The sequence below is a fragment of the Amphiprion ocellaris genome, chromosome 11 (assembly GCF_022539595.1).
Source record: "Amphiprion ocellaris isolate individual 3 ecotype Okinawa chromosome 11, ASM2253959v1, whole genome shotgun sequence".
NCBI lineage: Eukaryota > Metazoa > Chordata > Actinopteri > Pomacentridae > Amphiprion > Amphiprion ocellaris.
In genome coordinates, this window is record NC_072776.1 from 24,574,540 (window position 1) to 24,594,073 (window position 19,534).

The following is a 19,534-nucleotide window of genomic DNA, read 5'->3' on the forward strand; positions in this document are numbered from 1 at the left end:
ATGCAAAAGCAAGAAGGGGGAGTGAGACAAAAAGCACTTTGAAAAAGTAATTTATAGAAAACAACAAGTAAACTGAAATAGGCTGTTTATCAGCTGGTCAAAAGTTTAAGACCATCGCTCAAAAAATTACAAAAAAACTCTCCAAACCAGAACAAAAAATGTTCTCAGTAGGACTCAGTAATGAGTAGCTCCACCGTTATTGTTAATCACTTCAAAAATTCGTTTGGACACGCTTGATGCGAGTGTTTCCAGGAGGCTGGTGGGAACATTGCTCCAAGTGGTGAAGATGGCTTCACGAAGGGCATCAACTGTCTGGACCTGATGGCCATTTTTATAAACTTCCCTTGCCATCCATTCCCAAATGTTCTCTATGGGATTTAAATCAGGGGAACATGCGGGATGGTCCAAAAGAGTGATGTTATTCTCCCTGAAGAAGTCCTTCATCAAGCGAGCATTGTGAACTACAGCGTTGTCCTGTTGAAAAACCCAGCTGTTACCACACAGACGAGGGCCCTCAGTCATGAGGGATGCCTGCTGCAACATCTGCACGTAACCAGCCACCGTTTGACGACCCTGCACCACCTGAAGTTCCAGTGTTCCACTGAATGAAAAAGCACCCCAGATCATGATGGACCCCCCTCCACTGTGTCGGGTAGAAAACATCTCAGGTGGGATCTCAACGTTCGAAGCCATCTGGACTGTCAAGGTTAAATTTTTTCTCATCAGAGAATAAAACTTTTTCCACCTTTCAATGTCCCATGTTTGATGCTCCCTGGCAAAGTCTAAACGGGCAGTTTTGTGGCGTTGTGGGAGACGAGGTCTTTGAATTTGTTTTTTGTTTTTGAAACCCTTTTCCCGCAGATGCCGTCTGATGGTTATTGCGCTGCAGTCGGCACCAGTAAGGGCCTTAATTTGGGTCGAGAACCGCCCCGTGTCTTGACGGACAGCCAATCGGATCCTCCGGCTCAGCGCAGGTGTAATTTTTTTGGGTCTACCACTTGACTTTTTTGTTCCATAATGCTCAGGATCTTTCAAAAAAAAAAAAAAAATAAATAAAAATATATATATATATATATACATATATATATATATATATATACACATATATACATATATATATATATGTATATATATATATATATATATATATATATATATATATATATATATATATATATATATAAAAAAAAAAAATTCTGTAACCTTTCAGAGGAACTGCAGGCTTGGAAAAATATTGTACGAGGTGGTTCCATTTTTTCCCACTTCTCTGTATAATAAGTAATCAAAACAATTTCCTTCAGATTTTCCCAGGTTTCTGTAATGATTTAACGGCATTATAACTGTGTCATACTCTACAGAAGACATTTTTGGTTCTCTACTCCTAGTCATGTTTTTGCTGTTTCCATAAGGGTGCAGGACTGTATACTGCAGTAAAAAAGAGCTCACAGTAAGAAGAAATGTAACAGAAAAGCACCTAGACAGTGTTTTGGGTTCAGAAAGTTGGCATGATAATATATTAATTCCACCACAGGAGACACACGATGTTCTCTGCAATCAAGTGGAAAAAGTAGGTGCATATATTGGAACAAGCAATAAGCCAACATTAGTTTGAAAATATTGACAATAAAGATCTGCTATAAATCAACACTGTCTGTCTCTAGTCTTTACTGGAAGATTTCCAAATTTAAACCTGCAAGGATGCTTCTCTGTAAGACTGTAAAAGCCATGGGGTAAATTGCTGTAATTTTTTTGCCTATTATTTGAATTGTTTGCTTGAATATACAGTAAACAATTTACTGTACAAACAATTTAAACCAACTAAGTAGATGATCGTTTGGCCTCACATATTATATATTAACTATCTTCTATTTAAATCCATTACAATTTTATTAACCATTGAAAACTAGCTGACATTAGTAGTAGGTGATGATGTTAAAGGATGTCGAGTCTTAACTGAACCATAACAATTGGACATTAGCCACAATTGACAATCAAATTGATCACTAGTGTCATGAACTCTACCGGGTTCACTGTGATTGTATGACGGTATTCAGAGGACATCAGAGTGAATGTTGGATAGTTCATCATATTGACAGCCTATTACTGCCGCTGCCACCATCAGAACGGCATACATACATACATAACATGCACATGCATAACACATGCTTGTGCTCAGCGCAAGGTCATTTTTTATTAAAGATTTCATCCGTCAGAAATGATGCGTCAACTGAACAGCCTTGGCGGAGTCCTGCGCTCTCTGAGTGCTTTTCTAGTTATCTATGTCCTCTCTGTGGAGCTATTTTTGTTGGTAACTTTCTTGTAGGTAAGCACAGTTGTTGAAGAATTTCGTGAGGGTGAAAAGGTCTGAGGTTCACAAAAGACAATATTGTTACACTCCTAAAAAGTGTTCAGAAAAAAGGACTTTGGTTCTTATGTGGTATAGAACTAATAATGGAGTTACATTTACATCTTGAAAAAGAATTGCTGACTGTTCACTATAAAAGCTCTTCAGTTTGTACTTCTCCTTTGACAATTTCAACAAACTCAGCATTCTCCATATATATATCCACATACGATAGTAAATCTGTCAATGACCCAACAAGGTGTTTTGTGGTTTCTGACTTTGATGATATAACAAATTTCCATGACACATAGCATTTAACCCTGTGCAACTTTGGTCACATTGGCCAATATAATAAAGTTATGTATAATATTTTTATTGGACAAACTGTGATATTAACACCGTTATGTGAAACAATAACTGGTACAAATTTTGTGCAATTCTATGTTTGAGGTGCAGCACACAGCACCTGAATACTTTAATCTACCTCCATTTTGAGAGTATTGTCTATCTTATTTAATTCTTGCAAAAATGCATTTTTCACTGTTATTGTTTTATTCTCTCTGAATACATTATTTGCACCATTATAATTTGTAATACTTTAATGATAGATGGACGGATGGATAGATAGATGGATAGACAGATAGATAATTTATCCCACTTGGGGAAATTCAAGGTAACCAGTAGCTCATACATGTTGTCGTTAAGACAAGTAAGAAAGTGAGTTACAAATGTGCTGGAATTTACAATAAATAACAATAGTATTAAAACATCTAAGCATAGCATAAAAACAGAAATAATATAAAGTATAGAGGGGCAGTGCAGAATTATTGGATTTTACATCACTGTAACAAGATGATCAATGTATTTACTTCACGTGTCAGCGGTTTTAATGTGAAAAGCAGCCAAATTATTACCAATAAGTGCAAAATTTTGTGTCTTTGTGTGCTTCATGTGTAAACAGAGTCAGTGTGCTCCTGTTGATTTCCTCTGTCACTGGCACCTCTCACTCATGATTCAAAAGTCTCCCAAAAATAAAAAAAAGCAGCAAACGAAAAAAATGACTTTATTCTCTCAGGAATGATTGAGCTCTACAAAGAAATGATGTTTGTTTTTTTGCCTTTTTTTTTTTTTTTAACACCTCCACAGTCTTTACGGGGGGTTGAAAAAGTTAGTCTGTAAAGGCATTTTCACTTCAGAGGAGAACACAAAGTTTAGCAGAAAGGAGGAGGAAAGAATAAAATCCTCGGGACTGAAGAATTGTGGCAGTTATTTCTCTGTGCTGAATTATTCGTGCTCCCCACCGCCCCCTGATGCAGGAGACTAAACTCCTCGGCTCAATGGAAACTCGACCCCCCGCCCAAATCTTCCTACTCCAAAGGCACTTTTTGCTCCACAATGTGTCTCTGCTGCTTTGTATTCTGCCCGACACTCGGCGCTACATGGCAAACCAAAAAAGAGAGCGACAAGTGCGAATATATGGCCTTGAGGCTCCATTCATGTTTTCCCCGAGTAGCATGGTTCGGAAACTTTTGGAGATTTTTGAACATGACAGAGTCAAGAGGCCAGTTAGAGCTCACTGATCCAAGACCAGATTCTCATGGGTATTAAAATGGACAAGGAGGTAAATTCATAAATGCCTCCCTGCTCTCAGGGAGAAGGAGCCATAATTCAGAATACATAACAAGTGGCAGGCAATCAAAAGGAAAACCCTAAAATGAACTGTAAACAGGAAACAGATGGAAATCTTTAAAGGCTGAAGTCGGTGATTTTTCAATATCAAGAGGTGAAAGAGTTGTTTTTTGCTTTTTTTTTAATTTGAAAAGACGAGGCTCATGCAGTATTTATCAGTTTGGAAGTCTGCATATTATTTGCCACATCCATTATGGGACTACAGAGAGGAAATTAGAGTAATGAGACAGCCCACTAGAACACTTCCAAAGGGAATTTGCATAATAATCAAATTAATCTTCGCAGGAGAGATCACTTCAGGAGGACAGAACACTGCAAAGCTAAAGACAATACAGGAGAGAGACACTGTATTTTAAAATCGGGATTTCAATAACTTAAAATTCAAGTTCAGATTAGACGTATTCTGCCAACATAAAAGCAACATGCACATAAGCTTTAATAGTTGATTTTCCCTAAATCCAGTTTAAAAAGGTAACAGACAAACTATATGCCTATTTTGTACCTCAGAAATAGGTGTTTAGCACTCTGATGATTTTCTTTTTCTGTTACGTGACACTTACACCTACACATCTGTGGTAAGATGCTAATATCATTGATCAGTTTTGCTCTGATGAGGATCAGTAATGGCACAAAAGCAAACAAAAACGAGAGTATGGCGACCAAACAAGCACATTCTGCTGCTCACTGTATGGAGAATATTGAATTAGGCAAAGAAAATGTTAATATTTTACAAATCCTGAAGAGCTAGAAAAGATGACGCTGGTCATATTTTTTGTTTTTAATACTGCCAAATTATATATAAAAAGCCCAGAAATAAATCAGCATTAATGGATTATATAAACAAGCACTTTCTGTGTATAAAAAATCTTGCACGTCTTATTCCTCCATGACATTTCTCTCATTACAGTGTAGTTTATTTTGATTCAATCTCGCATATATCATTGCTGAAAACACTCACTAGGGCATCAGATTATTAGAAATCTTCGTCTTAATTCAATTTCAGGACAAGGAGGTGTTGCTTGTCCTAGACAGTCTTTGATTTGTGTTAACTTGCAAACACATTACCAGGTGCTCCTACAAATTTAACCTGTTGATTGTGGGTTGTTTTTGTATAATAATAAGTTCTGCATTTTGGACAGGGTGATGGTCTTAAGCAAATGTATTACTGCGATGTTTCATAAGTAATGTTCTTCCACTTCTATCCACTAGAATTGTGTGTTGTGTGGGTATTTCTTTAAGTTTCAGGTTTATTTCCATATAAGTTTAGGTCCTTCTGAGAAAGCAGCAGACTTTCAGCATCTCTTTTCTAGGATTTTACCCAAACTATGTAGATATTTTGCTGTAATATTTATGATTCTCTGTTTAAAATTACTGATTCTTATTTTGTAAATAATATTAAAAGTATTTTTTTGGTATTTCAAACATCCCTAGGGTATGTGCAGAATGTTTATAGGTGGCAGAGTCAGAGCCAGTCTTTATTTTAGATGACTTCTGGCTTTGTACCGAACTATTTGCCTGATGAGCAAAGGATTCTTACGCAAAAATGTATCTTTCCAAGTGTGCGGGAGTCTGATTTAATCTTTGGGATAAATCAGTCCTCAACAAATCCACTATTTAGTCCTCTTTGACTATTGTTCGTCATAACTGCAGGCGTTTTGTTTTTCTTTAACTACTGACCAACAACTGGGCCTCAAAAGGAAAGAGATGTTCAAAAATATATCTCGCTATTTTGTTATAACCAGCTGTATCGCCCCGTGTCAACAGTTGTTTACATGCTGATGTGGAAACTACAGCAGACCTGAGCAACTCGGGAACTACAGACACTCAGGCAAGCGGCAATCCACCACTGAGGTAGTTATCTGGAAGCTGACATTACAACAGCTACAGCAGTCAGAGCTCCCTGACAAGAGAGCTTCGATGCATCATTCCGTATTAAACAACTTCAGGGTGGGAAGTGAGGAAAAGAGCAGCAAAAGCCTCCATCATCTCAGCTTGATCTACTCCCCGGCTGTCACAGGGAACTTGTCAGGATCCATCTCAGTACACCAGATGCCCTTTGGCGCACACACAAACACACGCATGCACGCACACACACACACTGATGTGTCGGCATCTGCACTCAAAAACAAGCCCATATGTGCACACCCACGGAGGAGCAGGGACACACAAATTGCACGGTTGTATGCAAAACACAGACGCGCACACACACACACACACACCATCAGCCACACTGAGCACTCTATCGTTCAGTTCTGCAGAGAGACATCTTGTATTCTTTATCCTTTATTCTTTTTAGTCCGACTCTTGTGATTGTGTGTGTTGGCTTACAGCTGCTCCATCGTACGCCGAACACTGAACGCCCCACACATCCACACCTGGTACATCGCTGCCTACTCTATGATTTACCACCATACCCACACACTACCGGTTCAAAATACATCGCCTGCCATTTGGATTACAAGCAAAATACAACTTGATTTCAGTCTAGCTGCTCTTACTTTCACTGTGAAACCTATATAAAACATATAAAACACTCCTTGTGCTTCGAGCCGTCAGACTCCACCTGTTCAACGTATTCCGCCAAATCGAAACAAAATCCCACTTACTGTGTCTTTACATTTACAGGAGAGTACCTGCGGAGCTGTTTGCGTCGAGCACAGAAACTAAGATTTGTCACATTCTAAGTAAAGCCATGTCCTAATTAGTGTGATGCCGCGCACCTTTTAAACTTGTCTTGTATCTCACCAGTATAATTGGAGAGCGGCTTGTAATGACGCTTGACAAGATTATTTATCTGTGAAAAATCTGATGTATAATCCCAAAACAGGATGCGACTTTTTTAAAATTACCCCTCTTGCAGGAGATCGAGGTCAATTAAGTACCAGATGTCTGTTTTGGCAGCTACACGTAACCTTATAAGCTACCTTGGCAGGGAAACAATCAGAGTTTATCTACTATCTAAAATCTGTTTGGGTAAGACAGATGTACCAACAACAGGTACACCTTAGAATATATGTTTCAGGAAAATAAATTCTTTGCTCAGAAGACAGGAGGTGCACAAACAAGGACTTGGAAGCCAAAATGTTGGAGAAAGCACACTGCAACTCTTCAATTACATGTTTTAAAGACTCCCTTTGTTGAAAATTGTGTTTTTTATGCACTGGAAGACACATCATGAGCATAATAAGCACGGCAGTTGAGCGTTTTTACTCTCAAACTGCAGTGTACAGTCACAAAAACACAGATGTAGATGTTCGGAATTTCAAATCTAAGGAACCAATGCTGTCTATTTGCAGGGTTTCGGGTTTTCTTTATCATTTTTCATCATCAGAGGAGTTCAAATACGTGTGGTCAAATAACTGTAGTATTACAACTTGCCAGTGTGTAGCATAGCATAGTTTGACGAGATTTGTAGTTGAGATGGTGTGGTGAGCTGCAGGAAATGAGGAGAAGGGAGTAATTTTATTGAAAAACTTCCAAACGTAATTTTGATCGACAGAGATGAGTTTTTAGGGGTTAAATCAAAGACCAGAGAGACTTTACATTACTGAAACCACCACAGTTTTTAAAATCACAACAATAACCTAAAATTACTACTGTGTTCATAAGCCTCACTCTCAAAAATATCAATATGCTGGTAGATAAACTATAAAACTGACAAGAATCTATGTTGACAGACAGAGAAAGCCATATGAAGTTGTCAAGTTGCCCTGTGGGAACATTTAAATGGCTTTTTCCACTATTTTCAGAAGACTTATCCACAGATTAATCCATAATGAAGGTTACTTAACTCTCTCCATAATGGGTTATGTGTCATGTAAATGTTCAAGACCTGCTTTTTCCATCAATACAAGCTGGTTTCACCAACCAAACTATCTCATTTTCCCCCCGAGGGCCTCTGAGCCCGACGGTTATTCGGGTCAAAATAACATTTTATTTCGACCTGCACTGGAAAAACGACCCAGAAGACCAGATCAAGGTAGAGTTGTCAGACAGCAGCTGTCAGTAGCCGTATAGCATTTGGAAGGACTTGGCAAAGGAGGATAAATGTGAAATTCATGCATATGCATGAGGGTCTGAGAATATATCTATTATTCACTAAAAGAAACAGGGCAGAAGGAATGTGTGTCTGAGAAACATCCATAATTGCAGCTGATTGGAGCGTCAAACAACAAAACTTGCAGAGAAGGTGAAGACAGGTGGCAAAGGTCCTGAGTTTGGACCAATATGCAAACGTGTTTTTTCACACATGCAGCCACTTATATGATGACTGAGCTCGGTTTATTTATGATTTGCTTCCTCGTGTGAAAGCTGCAGAGGAAGACGAGAAGCAGATGACACGCTGTTCTCTCTGCCGTGGGCTTAAATTATTATATCAAACTCTGTCACACAGCCGACTCAAAGATAAAGCCGAGGCTAAATTACAACAGGAAGTTTTCCCTTCTTTGTGCACAGTGTGTCAATCACACTGGAACCTAATTTTTCCCACTGTCCGCCTTTTATCTGCAGCATCTGCAGGCCTTGGGATAGATTTTCGATAACAAGGGAGCCGGTAGCTTATGGGAGGTTAGTGAGAAACCTGCAGGGGGGCAGAAAGCCCCCGGATCGAGCAAAAGCTTCATTCAGACTCTTTTAGTGACAGTAATAAGAAACACAAAAGAAATATTTAAATGGTGCTATTCTAATCCTGTGACACTAAAGAGGCACAGAACATGAGGGGATACAGAAAATTGGAGCAGAAAATGAGTCAATTGATGCATTTATGCTTTGAAACAGTTCCAAAGCAAAAGTAATTTGAACACATACTCCTCCCCAGTTTATCTACTCATGTCTTACCTGTGCAGTAAAAGGTGAGGAAGAAGAGCAGCAGGCCGCAGACCAGATTCCCCAGGAAAGTGACGACTCCACAGGTGATGCCTTCAGGTACCGGGTACACCGTCTCGATGAAGAGCTCCAGGAAAATCGGCACGCTGCTGTTAATAAAAATGCCCACCAAGATGCAGGAAGTATAGAGGATGGCTGCAAAAGGACAAAAAACAAAATAGTCACAAAATAACTCACAGTTTAATTGGGAACCTTGATGAAAGAGGCTACCAAATCCCGTCTGAGCAGTTCTTTAAAGAAAGATGGCATTCTGGTCAAGTTTATGGAACATCAGCAGTGATTTTTTCCATCTTCTGCTGCTTCTTGCTCCACCATTTGTCCTCAGCAGCAGTGAGATTCATGACAAACCCTCATCCTGAAACAACTTTTCATTTAGAAAACTTTCACGTAAGGTTTCAACTTAGGACAAACACAACCAAAACGGTGTATGTGTGTTGAAGGAAAATGCTGGGAAACCGAAAAGGTCACATCAGCTTCCCCTGGTCTGCAGTGCGGCAATGATTATCAAAATTTGTCGGTTTTGTCATTTGAACTTTGATTTTTTTATATTGTGATGCTCCTATTTGATGTGCAAAGTTTCAGTGAGAATCAATTTGAGGCAACAGGCGATCACACAAGCGCTGCTGTCTCAGCAGAGCTCGCAACATCATCAAAGACTCCACACACCCCACCATGGACTGTTCTCCCTGCTCCCCTCTGGGAGGAGGTTCTGTAGCATCAGAATGAGAACAGCCAGGTTCTGTAACAGTTTCATCCCTCAGGCCATCAGACTCTTGAACTCAAAATAATCCTTCTGGGAAGGGGCAACCGTTGTCACTGTGAAAACATAACTGCTACTACTTTTTTTTTTCAATGCACGTGCAATACTGCTGCCACATCCTCACTGATGTGTATGTTTACAGGTGTGTGTGTATATATATGTGTGTGTGTGTGTGTGTGTGTGTGTGTGTGTGTGTGTGTGTGTGTATTTATATATATATATTTATATAGTTGTTTACATGTATATATTGCAATTGTTTTTATTTAGGAAATAATTTTGTTGTTTTTGTATTTATCAGTCCGATGGCGAGCTTCTTGCATTGCAATTTCAGTCATAATGTGCACTAACTAGTGTATGTTCTGGCTGACAATAAAGTGGCTATTCTATTCTATTCTATTCTATCCTATCAAGTTAGAAGCAGATGTGACTCTGCTACGAAGTGGTACAGAGCTGTGAAAGTAAAATCAACTGTGAACTCTTAGGTTATCGTGAATTACATGTTAAATCTATTTTGCTCATTTTATCTTTATGCATTCTTGTTTCTATTTCATGCTAGATGTTCCAAGAAAAGGCGGCAAAGGAAAAAGGCTTGAGGTCCATCTAAGGAGATGTGTTTCCATCTCTAGAGGGCTTTTTCCCTTTGGAAACTTGGTATCACCATTTCTAATATGTTAGGAAAACTAACCAAGAGGTTAAACATACAAAATTACAATGAATTTGTGAATTTCTGTTCTCCATAAAAGATGTTAGATTTGTGCTTCTCCTTTGAGAATCTGGATATACTCCTTATACTGAATTCAATATTAAATTTACCAACAACCCAGTAAAGTGTTTACTTTATTATTCATGGTTTTAAGAATCTTAGCAGTACTTCCTCAAAAGCCTGAATAAATGTAGCTTAAATTTTGCAAAAATCCAGAAATATGAGATCAAAGAATACCTAAAAAAAATACAAATCTCACCAAAAATTCAATGTTACCTTCCAGTACTTAACAGTTTTTGTTGCGGACACAGTTCTGTTACTAAAAAGGTAGTAAAGTTTGATACACGGTGCTATTTATAACTCTTCATGAAGATGTAATTTCCTCCCAGTCTGTCTCGAGCAGTTCCTTGCAGTATATTGCTGTTTTCAGTCTATTTGCACGATATGTTAAAATGAAACTCATTTCACGGATTCTACAGTAAATTAAAATCTAATTTCTCATTCTTTTTTGCCAAAATGCACAGGTGTCCACGTAGTAAACAGCTCGTGTCATTCCCTCCTCGTGCATGTTGAGGTTTTAGTGTCCATGCTGGCTACAGCTGGCGTAATTTGTGTTCACTTTTGGGTCGAAGTGGAAGCAAAAAAAATGTCATTCTGGGAAAGAAATTTTTGATTTAAAATAACAATATGTTGACTGGGTTAATCTATTTTCCACAGTGAACCTCACAAAGATTTGTGTGCTACGTAATACAAGCAACCAGACAAACTTTCAGTATGTTTTGCCCATTTAATGTTCCAGTCGAGGCTGCTGCCCACGACTGAACCCAAAGCAGAATGTGTGCTAGAGTGGATGTGCGGAGAGATTAAGCCATCACCTCTGGAGCATCACGACACCCTCCATCTCTCTTATCACAGCAGATTGGTCCAAATGAGCTCCCCATTAGCCTGCACGTCCCTTTAATCACAGTGCCTCTGAGGGCCCTCACGTGCTCGCCTGACTACCTGGCTGTGACGGGGAATCTGGGCGCCACTCGGCAGCCATCAAAGTCACCCGTCTCCCTGGCATGTCTTTACTCAATCCCAATGAAGCACTTATATCAAACGGGTCAACTGCTGCACTTTTCCCCTCACGGTACTACAAGCTCCCTAAAGGTAGCAGGAGATGTCTTAAAAGAAAGAGACACGTGGTGATCACAGCAGCAGAAGAACATGAGACATACCTCAGCGGTCTGAAGAGAAGACTGTTTTCTCTAGAAATTATTGTGTTTTCTGGAGGTCATTTATCAATTGCAGACTAGATTAGAATTTAGTGTTCCCAATTTGCAGAACTTTGTTTTTATCTGTTAATGCAAATTAGGGATACACCGATTATCAGCCTGGCGGATTGTTATGGCTGATATTCGGCATTTTCCTTTGATCCGTATCGTTATTTTGATTGGGCGATTATTGATAAACTAAATGCTAAACAAGTTAATGTAAAAATGCATTGAGAGGTGGTACTTTTAATGGCTGCTACATGCTCACTGTGAAACACTAGAACTAGATGGAAAAAACACATTGTCTTGGGGCAGAAAGTCACTCCACAACAGGGATAGCCTGATTATCAGCCCGGCCCATTATCGTGCCCGATATTTGGTGTTTTTCGGTTATTGGTATTGGTATTTGTAATGACTGATAATTGACAAATTAAATGCGCTACTTCAGGTCTCCTCTCTCTCTCTGTGGTCTCAGAAATATCACTGAACAAGAAACACAAGTCGTTGCCACAAACCAGGAAATCAGCTTCTCTCACAGTGGCTAAGGCTATGCTAACGGCTAGCAGCTAAGTTAGAAGGCAGCCACAGATTAACCTGAAACAGAGTCTGGAAAACAATAATGAATCATGCTTTAAGATATGGATGTTACTGGGAAATAGAAGTGATTGAACAGTGAAATATTAAGAGAATAGAGAAGAACAGCAGACATAACTGCAGGAGACAAACTGATAAATCTCCACATCAACAAGGGAAAACATCCTAATTTAATCACTAATATTTCTATTTTACATATTCATTTATAAGCACCCTAATTAATGAAGAAGCCTAGTTATGAATGACAGGTTCTCTGCTATCACATGATATTAAAACATTACATTCAATAGATATCGGCCACAAAGGGCACCGATAATCAAAACACCTGTGTCAACCCTGGAAAACCCATCTTGGTTGATCCCTAATGCAAACCTAAATAAATCTGCTTAAACTGGCATATATGTTTGTACAGTTTTATTCAAATGGATTATTTTTTGCAAATAGAGAATTAGGATTGAGAAAGAGATTGTGGCTAGGGGGCTTCTCATATTTGGCATGTTTCATGTTAGCTCAAAACACCACACACTGCTTTCAATCATGTGGAGATAACTTGAGGAAGTCAAGGACAATGGATACAGCAGGACCACTCTGATAGACACACAACAAAGTCCAACAGTCAGCAGGGTCAGTGAAAACTTTCATGCAAATTATTTAAAGGTCTTTTTGTTGATTTTTTTTTTTCTTTCAACTGACCGGTCACTTGTTTACAGAGACCAGAGATTACACTCATCTGTGTGTGAGTGTGCTGCTGAGCGTCCCACACTGGGATAATAGGAGTTTTGGCAGATTTTGTTGCAGTGTCACTCCACCCTCTTGTAAGAGATGCCAAGTGGAGGTTGGAGCCCGAGTGCTGCTGACTGCCAGCGTCTGGGATGAGAGGACGTGAACTAGATTGAGAGGAGTTCCAGGGCTTGGAGAATGATGATGGATGATGATGACTGGAATCAATGGCTTTGAATGACATGCTGGTATGCTTATTGGTTCAGCTATGGCCACTAATGTCCGAAATGGGTTTATCACTATTGTCTACTAATAGATTGGCTGCTGAATTATGTATCAATTCTGCACTGAATATGTACTCTGCAGTCTGTGAATGAGTTTCCTTTTATCCTTTTGACACAAACACTTGAAATTAAACAGTAACTGTGTGATTTAACCCTTTGAACACAAAAACCTACCAGTGCGTTTGAAAAAAATGTTTTTTTTTTAAACTAAATCACCAAAATGGGACCGTTTAATAGAGCCAGAATCTGTAAAATTAATGAGAATCATTAAACTTTGAGCCCTCCAACAGTTCTTGAACTATTCATTTGCTGAATGCCATTTGGTTGGAAAACTTAAACAAAACTAAGCTTAAAATTGTGATATTTAATCAAAATCATTTTACTCCATGTTTTATTTAAGAACTCACCAAAAATAAGCTGCTTGCTTTAAACAGATTCTGTAAGAAAGAAAAAATTCAGCACTCCCCGGCATAACTGAGAAATAACAGTCATTTGACATTAATTCTGGGACTGAACTGCAGGCTGTGTAGACAGAGCAAATAGGGGACACGTATGGAAACAAATTTACAAAGTAAGTAGTAAGGTATCTATAGTATGTAGACCTACCTTTTTTTTTTGCAAATATATGTTGATTTTTCAATGAAATACCCTTTTTATGTTTATATTTTATAGTGCTATAACTTTTTTACTCAGCACAACAGATATTTTTAAATTCTGTCTACTTCTAGCTACAGTTGTGCTGTTTCTATAGGGGCGCAGAACTTAATATTGCAGTGAAAAATGATATGACGGTAGGTAGAAAAGTGACAGGTGCAAAAAATGTCCAGAAACTGTTTGGAGTTTAGAGGTTCAGTGGTGACTCTCAGCTTTCAGTGTGTTTGAGACTGCTTACATTCACTGTGAATGAAAACTATGTGACGTATTGTATATATTTCCAGCTGTATTGCAGTATACAGTTATGTGGTATGCAAAGTCACCTTGACAGTAACGCTCTTGTGAACCTACCTGCAGTGGCGGGGAGATGGGTAACTCTGCTTAGACAGGTAAGTGTGAACCAGGTGGAGGCCAGCGATGCTCCTGCCAGCATCAGCACCAGGATCAGCTTCAGCATCCCACGAATGGAGTCTGCAAATCTGAAGGGTGGAGAGGGGAGAAAGGAGGAGCAATAATATATAAAAACGTCAGATGCAAAGTAAAATAAATCCAAGAGACTGATCCAAAAAACACTGAGCAAAAACCAGATAAGATTACTGAAGTGAGTAAAGGCAGCTGCTTGAGAAACACGAGGCATCATTCATAAACACAACGAGCAGCTATGCAATTTCTCAACGTCTGTCTCTCCTGTGACTTGTGTCATAATCTATTATTGGAGACACACACTGTCTCATATAAAGGCTAGATCATTTCCTTCTCCCGCTTGTTTTTGAGTGCATCCGTTGTACTTGTCATTACATGAGGAGTTTTCCAAGAGTTGATTCAATTTGTCTCACCAGCTAAGCCGCAGACTTCAGATGTGCATTGTATTATATTGTGAAAGACAAGCCATCGGGCTATTCCCAAATGTCTCTTGAGCTCTGTGGTTTCTCTTTGTAGCCCTTTCTAAACTCTCATAGTTCATTAGCTTGTCTCTGCTCCTCGGGGTATGCATATGTATGCTTGGGAAAGATTAGTTGAAGCTACAGAAGCCTGTAGCAAAGACAGACACTAATTACTTTTGTTTTGTTGCTCACAGATGTTTGACAAAACAGGGCTGAACTTGACAATGAACTTAATGGAAGAATAAAAAAGACGTATTGGAAGTGGTTGATTAGTTTAGCGAAGTTGTGAAGTTTCGTCCACATGCTGAGGGTCAGGGGATGCTGGAAAGCATCCTTTGGATGGATAATGAGAATGTCTCCACTCCAGAGGAGCATTCTTAGATGACAATAATGTCTCTTGGGATTTCACAGTCTGTCATTTACACTCTTAATACATTATCTCCATGTTTGCAGGACATCAGATACATCCTGAAATCATACCTTTGGTCTTTAGATCGATGTGACAGGCAACAAGGCACAACCGGATGGATTCTGTTGGTCTATTCTGGAAAACAGAACTAAAGCCTTCATATTTTTGTTGACAAGAATGAGGTGGTTGCACTGGAAAAGGCAGTCTAGTCAGAGGGCCAAGTGCTGGCCACTACACAGGGATCTCATTTCTCTGCCCACAGCTACAGCCCTGAAATCTGCATCACCCATCTGCCACTGACTGGCTGCCGTCCACAACCGTTCAACCACTGCTGGTGCCACAGTGTGGACAAATCCTTCGCCTGTGCCCAGCCAAGCCCTCATCTGTTTGCGAAGAGGATCACAGGCTACTCCCCTGTATTATGTCCAATCTGATCCTCTGGGCAGAAACGCCATAAGTAGCTTATTTTCTGCATTCCACCTCTGGAGACCTTCTGAGTCCACTTGACAAAGAGCTTGAAAACTGATTGACATACTACATCACAAATGAAAATATTGATTTATTTAAGTGAGCAGCCTTTAAAAACGCATCCTATCATTATAATCTGTATGTTTTTAAAGTAAAGCTAGCAATGTTCTGTGTTGTCTTTACTGTCAAAAAAAATTTGTGAAGCCCGAATCCAACACTTGGTTCACTCAAAACCAAATAATGCCCGTGTAGCGGAAAACTGACATACAGTACCTTATTTCTCTGCTCCACATGGATATCCACTGATATTCAAAATCAAATAAAAACACAACAGAGAGCCACATTGTCACACTGGATGAACTGTTCACACATTACCCTCAACATGGTAAGTGTAAATTATTTTGATCCCTGCAACCACAAATATTTTAAATATGAAATGAGTTTTAATTAATGGCAGAAAACAGTCCAACAAATGTGATATTTATTCATATTTTAGCCACTTTTGGTAAAAACTATAGTCCCTAGCTACCTAAAGAAATCACTGGAAGTTTCCTAAAATAAAATGGTCTTAAAGTACTTGTTATATCTTTAAAATGTTTCCAAAATGACAACATTTATCAGATCTACAAGCTGTAAAAACAGAAAGATAGTCAGATTTTAAACTTTCAAATGGTGTTTGAGCTAATCACATGTGACACACCCTTCTGTTGGGAAACTGAACCAAATCTAAGCTTAAAATTGTGATATATTTTAGCAAAAATAGCACTGTTCTACATTTACTTTTCCAAAATTGGCCAAAATAAATTAACTCTACCTAGATTGTGCAAAAAAATAAAATAAAATCGGTGCTTGTTTGCTCAACTGAGAAGCCATGAGTGCTGCAACCAAGAAGTGGGGGGCAAAACATGCAGTGACTTTTTGGCTAAACTGGGCTGAATTGCAGGTAGTGTTTCCACAGAGTTGATAGGAGACAATCATGGAGATGAATTCACGAAGTAAGCAGTAAAATATTTACATTAAGTAGCGCTACCATTTATTCCCAGTATTGGTAACACCTGTGGTCACGGAAAAATGCTGTACATGTTGATTCCAGGCTTTTTCAATGCTTGTTTTTTTTCACTTTATAAGATACAGTTGTGCTCATAAGTATACATACCCTGACAAAATGTGCGAAATATTATCCTTTTTTGAAGAAAATATGTTTGATCATGGGGCTGCACAGTGGCATGGTTAGCACTTTCACCTTGCAGCTAGAAAATCCATGTTTGCATGTTCTCCCTGTGAATGCATGGGTTTTCTTTGGGTACTCCGGCTTCCTCCCACAGTCCAAAAATATGCTGAGGTTAATTGATTATTCTAAATTGCACGTAGGTGTGAATGTGAGTGTTATTGTTAGTCTGTATATGTAGCCCTGCAACAGACTGGCGACCTGTCCAGGGTGCCTTCGCCCCAAGTCAGCTGGGATAGGCTCCAGCCCCCCCGCGACCCTAATGAAGATTAAGCGGTGCATAGATGATGGATGATGGATGATTGATGGATGGATGGATGGATGGATGGATGGATGGATGGATGGATGGATGGATGTTCGATCATGGAAAATTTTTTTCTTTCATTTACGGTTAGTGGTCAGACAAAGTTATTTATTGTCACACAATTGTATTTGCTCTGATCATTCATGTTTTCATTAAAAATGGTGCACATTTTACAAACTGTGCCATGGTATGTAAACTTATGAGCACAACTGTATATGTCATTTTAACTTTGTTCTACAACACAGAAGACATTTTCAAGTTCTTTCTTCTTCTAGCCATGATTGTGCTGTTTCCATAGAGGTGCAGGACTTTATATTGTAGTGAAAATGAGTCTACAAGTGAGTAAAAATGTGACGGGGTCAAAAAAAAAAAACAGCTAGAGCCTTCCTGGAGGTTCAGAGGGTAAAAGATTCACATCTCGTTCCTTATTAGAAACAGAACAGCTTGCACAAACAATGTATGGAAGTATTCTTTTCGTTGGATCTGTCAAATAAGATTAACCCAAAAAAAATGTGTCCAGTAATGTAATTCAGTGTTCTGTTATACTATTCATTGAGTTAAAGAGGGTCATGGCAGCTCATGAGGTAATGTCAGAATTAAAAGCCTATCTTTTACACTCCTCTAACAGGATTTATTGGCTATAAAGACAGCATCATTTAAGTCATGTAGAATCAGATCCCATTTTCTGCTCTTCAGTGCCTGCAGGGAATGATGAAATATCATCATTAGTATGATATTATCATTCGGGCCCGCCTAGATTTTTAGTGAGGGACATGCAGCAAATAACCAAACAGACAGTCTAATGTGATGACCAACATGCAATCGCAGATTGTCCCTGTTTGCAGGCTAAATAAATTAGGCAGTGGCTGATACTCATTTGTGTTTGCTCTATCTCATCTCATTAAGCTGGAGTATTGTCTAGCTCAGACTTCCGTGATGAGGAGAATAACCTAGTTCTGTTTTCTGCCACCTCCTTCTTACTTGCCCTGTACCCCACCCCCACCCTCCCACCCTACCCCACCCTACCCCACCCTACCCCACCCTCCACCTCCCTCTTTTCCCGGGGCTTGTAATGGGAAGATAACAAGTGAAGCTTGTTACTTATTCTTTCCACCCTCCTCAATCTGTGGAGGAAAAAAAAAACTCTGCAATGTGTCATTGTCATCCAATCAGCTTCTGTCTGGGACACACAATTAAACAGATGCCTGATTGTTTGTCAAATGTTTTCATGACGAGAGCCATACCTCGGAGCATTCACCACCACTAATTGAACCTGCGGCACCAACGTCCCTGCCATTCAACTATCCACTCGCAAGACAGCACAGGCAATAAAATGTTTGCAAGCATTTTTTTTCTTCTTCTTTTTGGCTAAGGGCTATGGCTATTCCCCCAAGGAATTTAGCTTTGCAGGAGAATAAGCCACTTAAAATGTGAAACTGCAACATCTGCAGCAAAAAAAGCATTTAAAGGAGCATTTTTGCTCCCTGTGGCAAACTGTGCTCAGCACTGGCACAGTACTTGGCTGACTGGAGAGAGAGGGATGGCTACTGGCGTATAATAAGTTAGAATAAGATACATCTCGACATTAACATCTTAAGGGCTGCTAGTGGGTGAGACAAGGGACAGAGATTGTTCTCTGCTCAGTTCATTACCACAAGCTTTCCTGGGAATATACCTAATGATGCCACATTGCGGCAAGTTGATAAAGAAAACGGGAGAAAAAGCAGAAAGGTAGCGTTTACTTTTAAGAGGATGGAGAGGGAATGAAGTTAATTAATGAAATTAAAGACAAAGTTTCATTTCTTGTTTCAGCAGTTATAAAACAGTTTTTATATCAAAGCGCCCTAGTCATACTGCATCTGAGGGTGAAATTCCCAAAGGACATGACAATCAGCCTGCTGACTGGTAATACATAGTGAGAATAGCAGTTTCCTGTTATGTAAGACTCAAAAACAGCAGTCACATCCTAACAGGTTGTCACTTTAGATTGGACCAATGTTAATACACAATATATAAGTGTGTGGGTGAAGTCGAACAAAACATCTGACTTTAAACAAATGAGATAATGGCACATATGTGAGCATAAAGTAGAGACAGACTGATTATTATGGACAATATTTGGCATTTTTCAGATTATCAGTATCTGTATTTTAATTGATCGATTATTGACAAATTAAATGTTCTACTTCAGGTCTGATACAGCCTCCTCTCTCTGTTTGTCATCACTGTTGTAGAAATGTCAATTAAGCAGAAACTGCAAAAACTGAACCAAGAAACACAAGCCGTTGCCACAAACCAGGAAATTAGCTTCTCTCACAATGGCTAAGGCTACGCTAACAGCTAGTGGCTAAGT

The 19,534-nt window shown here is 39.2% G+C and overlaps 1 protein-coding gene across 2 annotated transcripts in view; it reads right to left on the bottom strand.

The window, feature by feature from the left end:
• Window positions 1-19,534, bottom strand: part of slc49a4 (solute carrier family 49 member 4) — an 82,871-nt gene that overhangs the window by 20,474 nt on the left and 42,863 nt on the right. For both annotated transcript variants that reach the window (XM_023274571.3, XM_055015623.1), the window contains exons 7-8: window positions 14,240-14,367; window positions 8,870-9,052 (exon numbers count right to left, since the gene is read on the bottom strand). In XM_023274571.3, the coding sequence (XP_023130339.1) occupies window positions 8,870-9,052; window positions 14,240-14,367 (311 nt within the window). The remainder of the gene's footprint in view (window positions 1-8,869; window positions 9,053-14,239; window positions 14,368-19,534) is intronic.